This window comes from Lithobates pipiens, unplaced genomic scaffold (assembly GCF_037356315.1).
Source record: "Lithobates pipiens isolate NorthernLeopardFrog02 unplaced genomic scaffold, aLitPip1_a1.2 Scaffold_16, whole genome shotgun sequence".
Taxonomy (NCBI): domain Eukaryota; kingdom Metazoa; phylum Chordata; class Amphibia; order Anura; family Ranidae; genus Lithobates; species Lithobates pipiens.
Window position 1 is genome coordinate 461275386 of NW_027507748.1, and position 16860 is coordinate 461292245.

The 16860-nt window shown below is 39.1% G+C and overlaps 1 protein-coding gene across 1 annotated transcript in view; it reads left to right on the forward strand.

The window, feature by feature from the left end:
* Positions 1–16860, forward strand: part of COL4A1 (collagen type IV alpha 1 chain) — a 215832-nt gene that overhangs the window by 92225 nt on the left and 106747 nt on the right. The window contains exons 3-6 of the mRNA XM_077482895.1: positions 13843–13932; positions 14015–14059; positions 15388–15432; positions 15523–15585. Of these exons, the coding sequence (XP_077339021.1) occupies positions 13843–13932; positions 14015–14059; positions 15388–15432; positions 15523–15585 (243 nt within the window). The remainder of the gene's footprint in view (positions 1–13842; positions 13933–14014; positions 14060–15387; positions 15433–15522; positions 15586–16860) is intronic.

Genomic DNA, 16860 nt, shown 5'->3' on the forward strand with positions numbered 1-16860 from the left:
AAAATAACAAAGGGAGCATTTAAGAGCATCTTGCAGCTGGTCGTCTATGTCTACACTGCTGTATGTTCTGTAGTCTTCTAACTATGAAGTTTTGATAGAAATTAGCCAGGAGCTGGATAGCAGGACATAGACAAATGACAAAGGAGGAGTTTCCCTTTGAAACGTGTTACCGTCTCCTACACGTCCCCTCTCCTTCCATCAGTGTACTGAGGATTCCAATCAGTGGAGTTAGATATCGGCGGTATTTCTTGACAGCTGTCAGATCAGAGCTCTCTCCCTGCCAGCCGAGGAGTGTGACTAGCTGATGCTGGGTACAGCCTGATGTTATTTCCTTCCTGGTGGACAAACTGTTTTTATGGTAGAGAATTGTACATGTAAGTGTACTATTTTGTTTAATTTATTAAATTGACACTACTATGCTAATGAAGATCCCGCACTGCTGTTCTATTGTCTTTAAGCTGGATTTCAAACAGGATGCACCAAATCATTAGCGAATAGAACCTGTTCAGGTTTACCCATCTCTACTGCTGACCTATTCACTACAAAAAAGGAAAGAGATAAGTTGAACAAAAACAAGGTCATTAAAAGCACTATTCTCCACTTTCAGTATAAAATCTGTAGGGGATAAATACAGTATATGCAAAATAGGTTGTTCCCCATGACTTTGACGCTAAATTTGAGATTGTTTCATTGTATTTTGATTTACGGATATTTCCTATGCAGTCGTTCTCTAATTACTGGAATAATTCAGTAGGAAATATTCATCCTATGAGGGAACATTAATATGTTTTCCAGAATAAATCCCTGAAGCTTTATGAAGGAAAGAGAGACCTAAAGCAGGATGTAGACTTAGAGCAGGATGTTGAAGATGGGTGGATGACCCTGAGATTAATCCTTGTTAAATATATGAACTAGATACCATAGAAGGGGGGAAGGGCAGTCTCAGTAAAATATTTCAAAATAATGTGTTTTTTTTAAATCACTTATTCAGACATAAAAAGGAATAGGTGCTACTGAATTAAAAGAGAAGTTCGTGAATTAAAAAAAAAAAATAGAAAAATACTCACCTAGATGGCTGCTGCACTGATCTCAGCTGCAGCTGTCCCCTGCCGCTTCTAAGACTGAGAACTGAGCGACTGACTGTCATTTACCAGTTCTCTGCTCGCCCCTCCAGCACTCACTGGACCCCTGGGCTGTTCAGGAGGTGAGGGCAGCTGATGACCCAGCTTCTGGGTAGATCCCAACCCTATGGTCGGTATCTTTTCAGAGCCTGGACCGGGTCTGTGACGTCAACCGACATGGGCTTCTGCCCGCTGTAGGCTGAAATTGGGTCACAAAAGTGCAATACTTACTGACAAAAGATGTGCCCATACTTCTCCTTTAAGTCAGTTCAGATTAATCACTTAATGATTTTCTATCCAATCTACGCGAGGTAGCAGCTTTGCCACCCCCATCCCATTCTCTTCAACTGATATTTCATAAAGATAGTAACAGGTACAGGGAAGCATTGCATTACATTTGCTTTCTCTTTGCTGACATGGCCCTATTAAACCAACTACCTACAACAAGAGCTTCCTTCCTTGTAATTAATGGCAGGTGCACAGGTTTGATCAATTGTGCTATACTCCTGCTTTATTTCAGGAGCATGAAGGCTGTAGCTGGACTCCCTAGATACCCACTTGACTCTAGGCCCATGCCTAATTTGCCCTTGGAGGATTTACTCAATTTTAGAATTATGATTCACGAATTGTATAAAGGAAGTTCAATAGCCAGTAGCCAATAGCTGCCCTTGTGTCGCATTTGGTCCATCGGGCTAGCATACAGACGAACAGTTTTCCCGATAGGAATTGATTCCGTCGGAAAGATTTAAAACATGTTCTATTTCTAGATCCATCAGAATTTTTGAAAAAAAAGTCCAATGAAGCCCACACACGTTCGGAACATCTGATGAAATGATTCCTTCAGACCTTTTCTGCCGGAAAGTCCGGTCGTGTGTTATAAGAGATAGCTTTGTGCCTAACATCATTTAGTGCAGTACTTTGAAATGGTTATACATTTCAGGGACCACTCTCTAAGGTCTATCTTGATAATAAAATGTATGTTGGTTGCTATCAGCATAATTGGGGTCACACACTTGCAGGTACTCCTTTTAAAAGGGATACCAGGCTTTGTGTCTAGTGAACTAGATTAGAAACTCTTGAAAAGAGGACACATTTTTTCTTACTTGTAAAAAAATAAAAATAAAAATTAATAAAATGATAATTATACCTGAAACATTTTACTCTCTTATAAATCAAGCAGAATTATCATGCGTGGTACCAATGCTTGAAAGTATGCCTTTTCCTGTATCAGTGTAACATGTCCTTACATTATTAATATTGTACAGTTGTAGTGAAGAAATAATATATTCCTAATACAATTCACTTGTATAAACCAAGGTACAATTGACTTCTTTTTGCTCTGCTGAATACAACTATAAACATAATTAACTAACTGGAAAGTAATTGTATGTCCTGACATGTTCTGCCTTGAGGGAAATTTGGCTGATTCTGGCATAAGTAAGGAATTGTTAATATATTGTGTTAACTGACATCTGTATCAGAAGGCCTTACCAAAAACATTATTATTGAGAACCATAACTTTTCTTGGCGTTTTAGCATGGTTTGTAGATATTGGCATCAATAAAAACTGTATTTAGGAAAAGAATACCAAACTAAACGTAATGTTTACATTGTTAGGGGGCACTATGCCATGTCTTCAGACCATGAATACTAAGGCTAGGTTCACACTTATGCAAAATGAGTTCTGTGTGTAGATGACCCATTCATTTCAATAGGCCGCCCTACCCACAGAAATGCAGGGAAAGATGTCCCTGGCTCTTCTATTTAAATTCAGCCCCACAAGTCACATGGTGCTGAATTAATGGTACACCTATGCGTCTGCTAAAAAGAACAGTGTGTTTTGCCTTCACAAGTGTGAACCTAGCCTAAGTTTAAAAGTATCTTTGTTCTGGGATCTTCCAAAACTGTTTCATGCTATTTAATAAGGGTATCTCTGCAATTAATGGGGAGGCACCCACATTGAATTATGGAATGGGATGGGGATGTATTTGTGCCTGGCTTTCTGAAAAGGGCAACGTTTGCAGAGGATTGGTTTAAAGCTCTTACTACAGACTGCAGGCACTGTATAGTGCCCACTATCACCTGGTTGGGTTTGTATGCTTTCACTAAGTACAGGCAGACATGAAGATAAATTGTACTTATGTATCTAATCCAGAAGTTGACATAAAGTAGAAGACATCCCATTTTAAGGCCATCCATAAAAGGGGGTTATTTACTATAATTGCATGGTGCCAAATCTGGTGCAACTCTGCATAGAAACCAATCAGCTTTCACGTTTTATTGTCAAAGCTTAGGTGAACAAGCTGAAGTTAGAAGCTGATTGGCTACCATGCACAGCTAGACCAGATTCTGAGTGCAACAATTTTAGTAAATCTGTCTAAAAATTTCAGAACTTACATGGCTGCATTAACCAGCTACTTATTAGTATGTCTTTTTTCTAATATACATTTTTTATTAGAGCCTTCTGTAAATGTAAGCTGTTCTCTCAGTGTCCAAACATTATATGACACATAGAACACTACTTTAATGTGTGGAAGAGAATTTAATCTTAGGATCCTTTGCCACCTGCTAAAATGTGCATTGAGATCTGACTATGCTCAGTTAGAGTGGGACCCACCATAGCTTTGGCATCTACATTCAATACATGCTGTAATGGGATACATCTCTTTTCTATAGAAAAAAGGGGAATTATCTGTTAATGATCATAGAATTTTTTTTAACATGTTTGGAAAATTTCTTTGCCTAACTGTGAGCAGCACTTGATGCCTTCAAGTGCTCTTAAGTGCTCATGTTTTTGTAAGCAATGCTTGAGCTACTACTTAAGACTAAACAACACATGTCTTCTCCAAACCTCCACAAAATGAAATACAAATAGATTTGAGACCTTTGATATATGTTAACTATGATCTAATGGTTAACTTAGGACAAATGCCCATTCAACTATTAAATAAATGTATCTTGTTTCCTTCTGAAAATTGAAAGCAGATGCCTAATGTGCAACTTCTCCTGTTTTTCGAGAATATGTGCCACTATAGTCACCCTTATGGGTACATCTGGATATGAAAAAATAGGGGTACGTGCACTTTGAAAAGTGCATTAGAACAATTGAAATCCAGTCTTGGTTGGCTTATTTTTCAGTGACATAGACCGACTTTTTAACACAATTTGATTCTCTTTCATCACAAGTAGACTTAAATGGAAGTAACGATTTGCAAACCATAATACCTTTTATTTTAAAAATAATTTAAGAATGTGTTGACTAGAAGACAATATAATCGGTATGAGCTAAAATCTCTATGGCAAAATCATAATTGTTCCCACTCTGCAACCGTAAAATTGATTTAAAATTCCAGTACCACGGAATTCCATGTATGATAATGCAGAGAAATAATCGTGGCAGCTGGCTGGCTGAGATCATACAATGAATTCTTCATATCAGTGTTCCAGCTGCATCGTATCCCAGGAGGCCTTAATAGATGTTTTGGCTTCCCACTACACATTAATACCAGTCTGGATATGACATTTGTTATGGTCTTTTTTTCTACTGGCAAGAGTTTGCATCTTTTTCTGAAGCTGCAATGAATGAAAAGTTAAATTTACTACTATATCAATGAATATTATAGTATGTGTATGTGTACTACCGTATGAAATAGTACATGTACAAAGCAAATAAATCAACACAGTGTGCACATGTAGCTTACTCTGAAGAGTAAAATAAAAATCCTATGTAATCTGAAGCAGCCGTACATAGTAACCAATCAGCTTCTGTCTTCAGTTTGCTAAGTTACTATTGCTCAGCTACTATTTTCTTTCCTGCAACCACAGGAAATTGCTAAATTCCCTCATCAAAACAGCCACTGTTGATGGGGGAATCCCTCCCTCGAAACTATAGTGTTCTCCCGGCAGGAGAACGTGCAGTGATTATTGCTAGAGGCTATAGCGGCTGTCAATAATTGCATGAAAAATTCTACAGGATGGTTGTACCCAAGTTGATTGATCAAGCAACTTGGGTACAATCAGCCTGCCCATATATGGTTAGAATCTTGGCCAGTTCTTGCTGAATCGGCCAAGATTTGAACCGTCTATGGCTGGATTTATGCATTGGAAATACAAGAGGCTGGTTGATTACCATGCACATCTGCTCCAGATTCTGTCTGCTCCAGGTTTAGTAAATCTCCCAAAGGTAATCACTTTTCTTTGCAGCATTTTCACTCAGTACTTTAAAAATGTATATTATTCAGTTTTCTGAAATATTTCATGCATAACCGAAAGTACTATAAAGAATTCCTAAAACACATAGATGCAAAAAAAAAAAAAAAAATGTGCCATTTTAGTGTTTATTTAAAATCACTAGATGCCATATTGCAGCATTATGTGATACTTAATCTTCACATCCTGGCACTCTTCTAGGTATTAATTACATGCCTACTTTTTCAAAATTGTCAGTTTAACAAAACATGATGTCAGTGTATACTTTAGGCCAAGCAATGCATCAGATTACCTTTACCAAACAAAACTAGAACAGCTTTTATTTATCTATCGCTCTGCCCTTTCCTGTTGTCGGACAATAGAATGGGTAATCCAGATGGAACAGTTATTTATGGCAACAATAATAGTAGAATCTTTTCCTGGAGTTGTGTCCTTACCTCCAAGCAATGCGCCATTTAAACAAAATATACACAATGTTCCATGGAATGGAGGAAATTGGGAAAACATATGTCTTCTGATCACTGTAACAGAGCTGTAAATTCTCATTAGTTGCGTTTTTACAATATATCCTAATGTATTCAGTACAAAAAAAAAGTTAATAGTGCACCGTACTAACAAACAAGCAGCTGGCTATCCAGATCATAGGCACAGCAGGAGGTGGGTATAAAGGGTTGATATTGGTTATGGAAACTGAGCAAAGTATGTACTAAAGATTCAAAGTGTGATTTAAAAAAAGCCAGCCTACACACTGAGGTTGATTTACTAATACGGGAGAGTGTAAAATCTGGTGCAGCAGTGCATAGTAGCCAATCAGCTCCAACTTCAGATTGTTAAATTAAGCTTTGACAAAAAAATCTTGGAAGCTGATTGACTTCTATGCAGAGCTGCACCATATTTTGCACTCTCCAGTAAATTCACCTCACTGTCCAAAAATTCTGACTGTCCCTCCATGCACTAATTAACTAAATAACTAATAACTTACTTTCCAACCAATGTCCTTCATTCCACGGTTTACCAGCCAAAACGAATGGAATCTGTCTTGATTGCTGTAGGGACCACCTAATGTTTGTATGTTATTATAATTAATTTATTATTATTATTATTATTATACAAGATTTATATAGCACCAACAGTTTACGCAGCGCTGTACAATATAAAAGGGAGACAATGCAGTTATAATACAACAAAATACAAGAGGATTAAGAGGGCCCTGCTCAGAAGAGCTTACGATCTAATAGGGTGGGGTAGGTGATACAAAAGGTCATAACTGTGGGCAATGAGCTGATGGAAGTGGTAGAAAATTTGTTAGAGACGTGATAGGCTTTCCTAAACAGATGAGTTTTCATGGATCGCCTGAAGTTAGCAAGAGTAGGGGATAGCCGGACAGGTGGAGGTAGCGCGTTCCAAAGGATGGGAGTGGCTCTGGAGAAATCCTGGAGATGAGCATGAGAGGAGGAAACGAGAGAGCTTGAGAGTATGAGGTCTTGAGAAGAGTGGAGAGGACGATTTGGGTGATATTTGGAGACAAGATTGGTGATGTAGCTCGGGGCAGAGTTGTCTATGGCTTTGTATGTTGGGTTAGTATTTTGAATTTAATTGGCTGGTTGATTGGGAGCCAGTGTAGGCATTGGAGGAGAGGGTTGGCAGACGCTGAGCGGTTGGTAAGGTGGATAAGTCTGGCAGCAGCATTCATGGTAGACTGAAGAGGGGATAGCCTATGGAGAGGCAGGCCAATGAGAAGGGAGTTGCAATAGTCAAGGCGAGAGATAACAAGGAGTGAATGAGGAGCTTGGTGGTTTCACTTGTTAAAAAGGGGCAAATTTTAGAGATGTTATGGAGGTGAAAGCTACAAACTTTTGACAATGATTGGATTTGAGGCTGAAATGACTAGTCAGAGTCTAGGATTACACCTAGTACCCTGGCTTGAGGGGAGGGACTAACGGTTGCATTGTTGATTTTGATGGGAAAGTCACGGAGGGGGGAACGGGCGGGGGAATATTATTAGCTCAGTTTTAGAGAGATTTAGTTTAAGGAAGTGGTGTGACATCGAAGCTGATATGTCAGTTAGTAAGTTCGTAATGCGAGAGGAGACTGAAGGAGTGAGGTGAGAAGTAGACAGATAGATTTGGGTGTCATCAGCGTATAAGTGGTATTGGAAGCCATGGGCGGTTATCAAGTGACCAAGGGAGGGGGTGTAGATAGATAAGAGAAGGGGTCCAAGAACAAAGCCTTGGGGGACCCACAGAAAGGGGCAATGGAGAGAAGGAGACAAAGTTGTAGGTGATATTAAGTTAGAGTATCCCCGCGCTGTCGCCAAGGGCCTAAGCTATTTATAAGGGTAGGTTGCAGCAAACCACCGGCAGGGGTATAAACCCTAACCCCCAGATAGTAAATTTAAAAATCAAACAAATGGTGTTGCGCTACCTGAGCTAAATACAATTAAAGTGCCTTATACTTGTGTAAATAATGGCAGTATTATTGAGTGAAAAAATATATTCGTAATACACTACCTACAAAACGTAAGACTAAGCTATCCTAGATTGAAATTAAAGTGCCTTGTGCTTGTATAAAAAATAATATTGTTAAGTGAGTGACCCACTCACAGCAGTGTCTCCTTCTTCTTAAGTGATAGATAAATATGTGATAAAGATATATGCACAATTACAAAAAAATAAAATAAAAATTAAATCAAAAATTGTAGAATTTCTCCAACAAATTAATCAATAAACAGGGATATCCAGTGTGTTACAAATCATAAACTGAAAGTATCATGTGCTTTAAATAAACATAAATATCTCCAAGGGGGAGAGAAACATTCCATAGAATATTTTTCCTTATATTAAAACGTGCGACACACAATACATGCTTAAACACAAAAGTTCTGTAATAGAGTCTTTGGTGAAAATAAATAAAATATAGTGACCAGTGATTGTTAATTCAGTGATCTTCTTAGTAGGGAAAATGCAATAAAACAGTCTATATGTGAGTTGGAATGAATAAAGTGACCAGTGACTTATTCAGTGCTTCTTAAAAAACAGGTGCCAGCAACCGTGTTTTGTGATTCCTGTGTCTCCAGTGTACACGGCACACCAGGTAGAGTGGCCCCTTACCTTACTGCTGTAAGGTAAACAGCAAATCAAGCAACCAACAGGGTCCAGGGGTTATGCCCTAATTCCTGGTAGACAGATATTGGCCCCCTCAGCTGGGTTTTCCCTTTCAGATAATTTCCATATGGATCTTAGGCTTCAATACCATCCACAGAGGTTTATTTGCAAAGTTTTGAAACTTCTCTGCTACTTCTTCCAGTAATGGCTTCTCTCTACTTCCTAGAGAAGCCATTACTGGAAGAAGTAGCAGAGAAGTTTCAAAACTTTGCAAATAAACCTCTGTGGATGGTATTGAAGCCTAAGATCCATATGGAAATTATCTGAAAGGGAAAACCCAGCTGAGGGGGCCAATATCTGTCTACCAGGAATTAGGGCATAACCCCTGGACCCTGTTGGTTGCTTGATTTGCTGTTTACCTTACAGCAGTAAGGTAAGGGGCCACTCTACCTGGTGTGCCGTGTACACTGGAGACACAGGAATCACAAAACACGGTTGCTGGCACCTGTTTTTTAATAAGCACTGAATAAGTCACTGGTCACTTTATTCATTCCAGCTCACATATAGACTGTTTTATTGCATTTTCCCTACTAAGAAGATCACTGAATTAACAATCACTGGTCACTATATTTTATTTATTTTCACCAAAGACTCTATTACAGAACTTTTGTGTTTAAGCATGTATTGTGTGTCGCACGTTTTAATATAAGGAAAAATATTCTATGGAATGTTTCTCTCCCCCTTGGAGATATTTATGTTTATTTAAAGCACATGATACTTTCAGTTTATGATTTGTAACACACTGGATATCCCTGTTTATTGATTAATTTGTTGGAGAAATTCTACAATTTTTGATTTAATATTTTTTTATTTTTTTTTTGTAATTGTGCATATATCTTTATCACATATTTATCTATCACTTAAGAAGAAGGAGACACTGCTGTGAGTGGGTCACTCACTTAACAATATTATTTTTTATACAAGCACAAGGCACTTTAATTTCAATCTAGCATAGCTTAGTCTTACGTTTTGTAGGTAGTGTATTACGAATATATTTTTTCACTCAATAATACTGCCATTATTTACACAAGTATAAGGCACTTTAATTGTATTTAGCTCAGGTAGCGCAACACCATTTGTTTGATTTTTAAAGTTGTAGGTGACACTGAAGGAGCGCTGTAATAAATAGGCAGGTGTATTTTTGGATAATTTTTTGAGTCACATGTCCATTATGCATGGATTCCAATGGGGTTTTTTTTTTTTTAGAAGCAGGTGATTAGAGCCAGAGGCTCCAATTGGCTTAAAAAAAGAGTGGGATTGGAGCGCAGAGCACTGCACCCTGAGCCCACCCACTTTTGTGACAATAGTGAATTAATATTCGCTATTATGGTCCTGATTTTCCTCCCAGCCAATCAGAAAGTGGGTCCAGAGACCCAATTGGCCAAGAGGAGAATCGATCGTATTAGCCACCGAGGGGGAGGAGGAGAAGATGCAGGGGAAGCTGCCATGAAGCTGAGGAGGAGGAGATGCTGAATGAACGGGGAGGAAGCCCTTCCTGCGACCTAAGGGGGACTCTCCTCTCCCACCATAGCATCTACAGTCTGATATAATAACATCCAGTGGTGACCAGTCCATACGGGATGCAGGGGCGCCACCCCCCTAATCCATGCACCCGGCCCCTAATCTACATACAGGGCACCGGATGCATGGATTTCAATGTTTTTTTTTTTTTTTTTTTCAGAAGCAGGTGATTAGAGCCAGAGGCTCCAATTGGCTTAAAAAAAGAGTGGGATTGGGGCGCAGAGCACTGCACCCTGAGCCCACCCAGTTTTGTGACAATAGTGAATTAATATTCGCTATTATGGTCCTGAATTTCCTCCCAGCCAATCAGGAAGTGGGTCCTGAGACCCAATTGGCCAAGAGGAGGATCGATCGTATTAGCCACCGAGGGGGAGGAGGAGAAGACGCAGGGGAAGCTGCCATGAAGCTGAGGAGGAGGAGACGCTGAGTGAACGGGGAGGAAGCTCTTCCTGAGACCTAGCTAGGATAAGTGTAGGGCTGGTGGACTGACGATCAAGCAAGGTGACCGACCAAGTAATCTGTCGACCACTAAAAGAAATGGAGCACCAGCCGCCCCTGATAACTTCATCTAGTTGTCTATTTCTTATGATTCATCCCATGCATTTAGGAATGATAAATACAATTACACCAATTTTATTAAATGAATAATGAGCTTGCTGCAAAGCCTTGCTGCAACTGCCTCCGGAAAATAAAGCATAGAAAACTGCACATTCAATAACTCAAATAAACTTCAGTTATTACCGATTTCATGATTTTCTGGTGCAGCGCTCCCTCTTGTGGATAGATGGTAGAGCTATTTTTATTTTTTTTTCTCGTTACAAGAATTCTGTCTTTATATGTCAGGCTGCCATTGCTTCTAAACATGCTGACTGCTTGATTGTCATGATGATCCTTTGCTTTCACTACATAGTCATAAGTACACAGAATATGAGTTTGGACTTCATGTGGCACTGCTTGTTTCAGATTAGTTATTCAAAGTGATAAAACCTGAGACCACTTGGCAACTGAAATTTTGCAAAGGAGGTCAGTAACACTAGTGCAAATACTTTCCTCATAACTGCTGCCCTGTAAAGAATACAAATCATTAGTAAATGTTATGTAATTGTAGTAGTTGTAAGGTTATGTCAACTTCGTTTGGATTTATTTTCAATTTTTGTTGTAGAATTCCCTGTTTAAATCTCTAATTTAAAGAAAAACATATTTTTGGGTTATCCTCAGAAGAGGAATGTAGGCAAAAATCGTTCCTTGTTTTGCAGGGATTTCCACTTACCTCCTGCTTTGGCTATGGGACAGGAAGAGAAAAGAAATCTCTCTAATGGGACACAAAAAAAAACATGACTCTAATTCTACCCTATACTACTTTAAAACACTATGCTAATTAGCATGAATGCATTTATGTTTTGTGACCAAAATAACATATACTATGGTGGCAGTAAACCACAGGTGATTAAAAAAAAAATCCCTCCAAGTCATTGTCCTAATGTGCTAGTATGCATTACATACTAGCACGTTATAATAATCTTACCTTATAATGAAGCCCTCCAGCACCACAATGTCACCGAGATGGCTGACATTTTCCCCCATCTCCCTTTTGTGTTCATGGCCTCCGGCTCCATGATGTGCGGGAGCTGCGGCTTCCGGCATTGGTACCGGACCTTCAGAGCGCATCTGCCAGTGATGTCATCGACTGTATGCACTCTGAAAATCTCCTAAACTGTACAAATCTAGGAAATATTCACAGTATCTACAGGTAAACCTTATTATAGGCTTACCTGTAGGTACAAGTGGTATAACAGAGTTTATTACCACGTTAACTAACACAGAGATCCCTATCTTGCAAACAGGCCGTGCATTTATGGTGAGATCAGCTTTTCAGTCAAGCAGTGCAGCCAGAAGTTCATGTTACACCAGGAATAATGTACCTGTTATCTGTAGCAGCTACATAATTTCTTTAATTATTAAAAAGAAACGAATCCCTGGAATTAAATAATTAATTTAATTTAATGTAACTAATAACTAAATTACATTCAATGAAAGGCCTGTGTTACAGAAATTCCTAAAGATTTGTAGCTAGGGATAAGCTTGGGTGTGCTTGAATACTAGTCTGAACTCACAAAGTGAGGCCACCAGAATGCTGTCATCTGGGCCAATCATTTGTGGCTGGGGAATTCCCTGCCCCACAACCGCATGTATGCACACCCATTGTATAAGGGTGGCTGCGGGCCAGGGAATGCCTTGGCCACTTATGATTGTGGCCCAGTACAGGTGATGTCATCCTGGTGGGTTCACTCAGGTGGGTTCTGAATAGGATCCAGATATGTCTGAGCACAGCCCTATTTTTCTTTTCATTGTTAACCAGGGTGTCCCCCCCTTCTGCATACATGTACAAAGGTATCTTTGCTGGAAATGCCTTTCGCTGTACAGAACATATACAGGTGCACATGGCTGATAAATATGGGTGGGAGCCATACCTCCCAACTTTTTGAGATGGGAAGGAGGAAGACCTATTAACAAATGTATGTAGGCATAGGTCACACACCCTGCTACACCTTCTAAAGGAGAATTAAACAAAAAAGAATAAAAAATTGTTAAAACCACAAGTGCTTTTTACCTTTTACTATTCCTTTATACTGGCATTTGAAATTTATAAATGTAGCAATTTAGAAATAGGATGAAAGGTTTAGCACTGTGGAACACTTTTTGAAAGATAAATAGTGCATTTTATATAAAACCTTATAGATCAGACCAAAATGGGGGACAAATGAGGAGAAAAGAAGGACAGATGATTTCTAAATCAGGGACAGTCCCTCAAAATCAGGGACAGTTGGGAGATATGGTGGGTGTAGAAGTTAGATTTGGGCTCCCTGATGTATGGGGTTCAGTAGCAGTTGCACCTTCCCCACTTAGATTCAGCATAAGGCACAACCAGTATGAACCATTATGCAAGGTTGGGCTTTTTATAACTGCTCATGGCATAGTCATTCTGATACACATGCTATGTACCTGCTTAATTGAGGTTGATTACCTTCTAGGTAGGTAAAGAAGGATAAGGATCCAGGAGTGTTCCTCTGGAAAAATAAGTCAGCCCTGACAGTTTTATTTGTATCCTGGCAAGTTTATTTTAAGATTTCCTCATGTACATAGTGTATTTCACAGAATCCGGCAAAGCTAAAAACTCACTTCTCTTAAATTATAAATAAAGGCATTTTTTTTTGGATAGAGGAGAGATGGATTAGAACACGTCAGTCTTTATTGCTGTCTGTGCCCCCATTAGGGCAATTCTCCCTCTCCATTTGTCCTGTTTACCATTATAATTGAAAGTGAAAGTAAAAGAAAATCACATATTTTCAGTTGTCCCCAGAAAAGTAATAGAGGAGAAGTCCTCCAATGGGGACATTGCTTCTAGTGATCTGGGGGTCCCCAAGAGATTCTCTTAATTGGCAGAGATTTTTGCTCACTTCCTGTCTGGCTATGGGACAGAAAGTGAAGGGAAATCTCCCCGATGGGACAAAGATGGCATAAATAAACTTTACAGGGGTTATAAATCCTCCCATACGCTACCCAAAATGAAAAACAAACTTTTGCCTATAGTTCTACTTTAAGTCCCGACTTGCTTGATAGGTCAGTCATACATATACGTATTATTTCTTCTTGCTCCATAACCCTATTTTTCAATGAAGTTTGGGAAACAAATTACCAGTTTCTACATTCTTACAATATTTTAATAAAAATTAAAGTAAAAAATAAATTGAAAAGTAAAATTTAGTTTGACTACACTTTGTATGTAAGGCGTGGCATTAAAAGTAGTTTTATTTTGCCTCTCAAAGGGAGAACGAGGTTTACCTGGTCTACCTGGCATCATTGGATTTCCTGGACTTCAAGGACCTGAGGGGCCACCTGGACCACTGGGACATAAGGTAAACAATACATAATACTGTAAATAGTAAAGTTATATCATAACAATAATAGTAATAAAAAAACTTTTTTTTTCTGTTACAGGGTGATACTGGTGAGCCAGGACTTCCAGGAACAAAAGGAAACAGAGTAAGCCATAGTACATATGTGTGTTTTTACTGTTATACTATTAGAATATTAATAATATTTAACTATTCTGCAACCATAAATAATATTAGATTTCATTAAACAGAGCTGAACTGACACCACCAATAGGATTTATTGATCACTGCCCCAGGGTGCACGGTTGTCTGGATCAGCAGAAAGTCAGAAGAAGCTGTTCTATTGACTTGGATGATGATGTTGAAGCAAACATACCTGTGTATGCTACCGCTACGCTTCATGTAGAGCTCACTAAGTGGCATCAGCCCAGCTCTGTTTGCCCTTTGATAAAAACAAAAATTAGTAATTGTTTAACATTACTCTAGGACCTGTCCCTGATCATGGACAACAGAAACGTGAAGCCAGCTTAGTTTGATGGATTTTTGTTAATGGTTTATAAAGTGTAGTCATATTTTTCCAAAAAAGCAATTATGGCTATTTGTTAAATCTAAATAAAGGCATTGTTAAAGCCAAATGTTAAATTTACAGTTATCATAAACATATCACACATTTCTAATCAGGCAGATTATGTTTAGTTATAAAATAGAATAGCATCATGACCCACAAGACACTTCTGGTGAGGGTTAGGGGAATCGGACGATCATAACCAGTGGGCCAAATCATGGTTTGTAACTAATAGTAACAACAAGGGATATATCGATGATCTAGAGTCAGAAAGGATAAGCACCCAAGGCCAAGTTTTAAATTAAAATGACAGGCAGGTACAAAAGGATGGGGGAGGAGTGGGGTTGGCTGGTACGCAGCCACCAGTCAAGGAGAAAGGAGAAAGGTTCATAGTGTGGGCAAGCTCTTCCAAAATGACAGGAAACATGCGGGCTGTAGAGATTCATAAAGTATATTCACCAAAAGCCAAGTCTTAAATCAAAATGACAGATAGGGCAGACACAAAAGGATGGGGAGGGAAAGGGGGAGTGGGGTTGACTGGTTTGCCGCCAATGGTAAAGGAGAAAGGTTCATAGATTGGGCAAGGTCTTCCAAAATGACAGGAAATATGCAGGCAGTAGAGGTAAAACCAGAGGTGGTAGATAGAAATAATAATAGCACAGCAAGCAGAGGTAACACAGAACCTGAGAAAGCAAAAATGAATTCAGGGAAAACCATGAGGATCCTTGTGGGTGGGCCTTCTTTTACATATCATCTTTAATTATGAAGCATCAAATAATCTCAGTGTTTACTACACAATTGTACTGGGAAAATACAGAATACAAAGGCATTCACCTTTACAATAGTATATGCTGGTACTTATTTTGTGTGAAGTCTGGTGAAGTCATTTTTTTTCTTGTCTTTCATTTCAGGGACCTGCCGGATCAGCTGGATTTCCAGGAAACCCAGGCCTCCCCGTATGTACTTTTTGGCAAGCTGGACAAATCATTTATCATACATAGGAAAATATTTCAATGTTTTTTTAAGACATATTTTTTTATTACCAGGGTATACCTGGGCAAGATGGCCCACCTGGTCCACCAGGTATTCCAGGTTGCAATGGCACGAAGGTAAGCTCTATTAAATTATCGGGATATATGATAATTTTTGTAGCAAAATGGCAGAATGTCTATCATCATATGTTCGGCTGCCTTGCTGTAAAAAAGACCCATTTCATGTCTCATCATATTTTACCATGAAGTTTATTTGGGTAAAAAAATTACCAAACACTAAGAAATGAAAGCTGAACTCCAGACAAACAGCTAAAATCACATATAAAATGCATACAGCTATATGGGGGATATTTGAGTTCTATATTTTATTAAATACATATATGGGAGATGCCAAAGGATTTGTATTTCTGTCGATCCAGTTCTGAGATGTACACAGCTCTACCCCACAACTCAGTCCTTTCACACAGGGTAGGGAACTTGACCTTTCCCTTCAGTTTAATTTTCACTTATGGGTCCCCTCACCATACCACCCTGTGAATAGACATAAAAAGGAGAAGCAATACACAGATGATCTAATCTCTGTGACATTCTGCTCTCTCCTCCAATCCACTTGGCTCCATGTGTTGCATCTTCCTCTCCCTCTCTGAGCTCTGTACTGTACAATAGACTGCAAGATACCAATACCAAGTCAATTTCAAATAAGGGGATATTATTCCTCCCAGTGACACCAACAACATGGCACTGTTCCTCCAACTAGCACCAATTATGGGGCACTATTCTTCCCCCTGACATCAATGATGGGGTACTATTCTTTACACTGACACCAATGATGGGGCACTTTTGCTCTCACTAATACCAAAGATGGGGCATTGTTTACTCCCACTGACACCAGGACATTTTATACTCCTGGGGGCCACAGCCCGGCCCCCTAAATTTTGAAGGATAGTAAAATGGCCCTTTGTTTAGAAAGTTTGGAGACCCCTGCTCTAGACAGAAATTGATGTAAGGTCAGTTATACTATGTCTTGGTTGAGGCAATAGGAGTTACAGCATGGGTAAGCAGATAGTCCGGTATGGGGAGGTGGGGGGGGGGGGGGTTATGTATGTGGTAGCAACTATAAATATGTCAGTACCTGGCTCAACAGTACATACAGTACCTCGCTCAACAGGTCAGCACATAAAATAGCAACAAAAAAGAACATTGTCGAATATATTTAGTTTAAATTTTAAACCCCATCACAGTCAAGCTGCCAAGTGTCACATAATACTTTGGAGAATGGGTAAAACTGTATTTCTGTTATTGTATTTGACATAAAGGAATGAGCTTTGAGCTCGGGTCAGCCTTAAGTTGTGGGAACTTCAAGCCTCATTGGTTTCTCAAACGCAGGAGGCT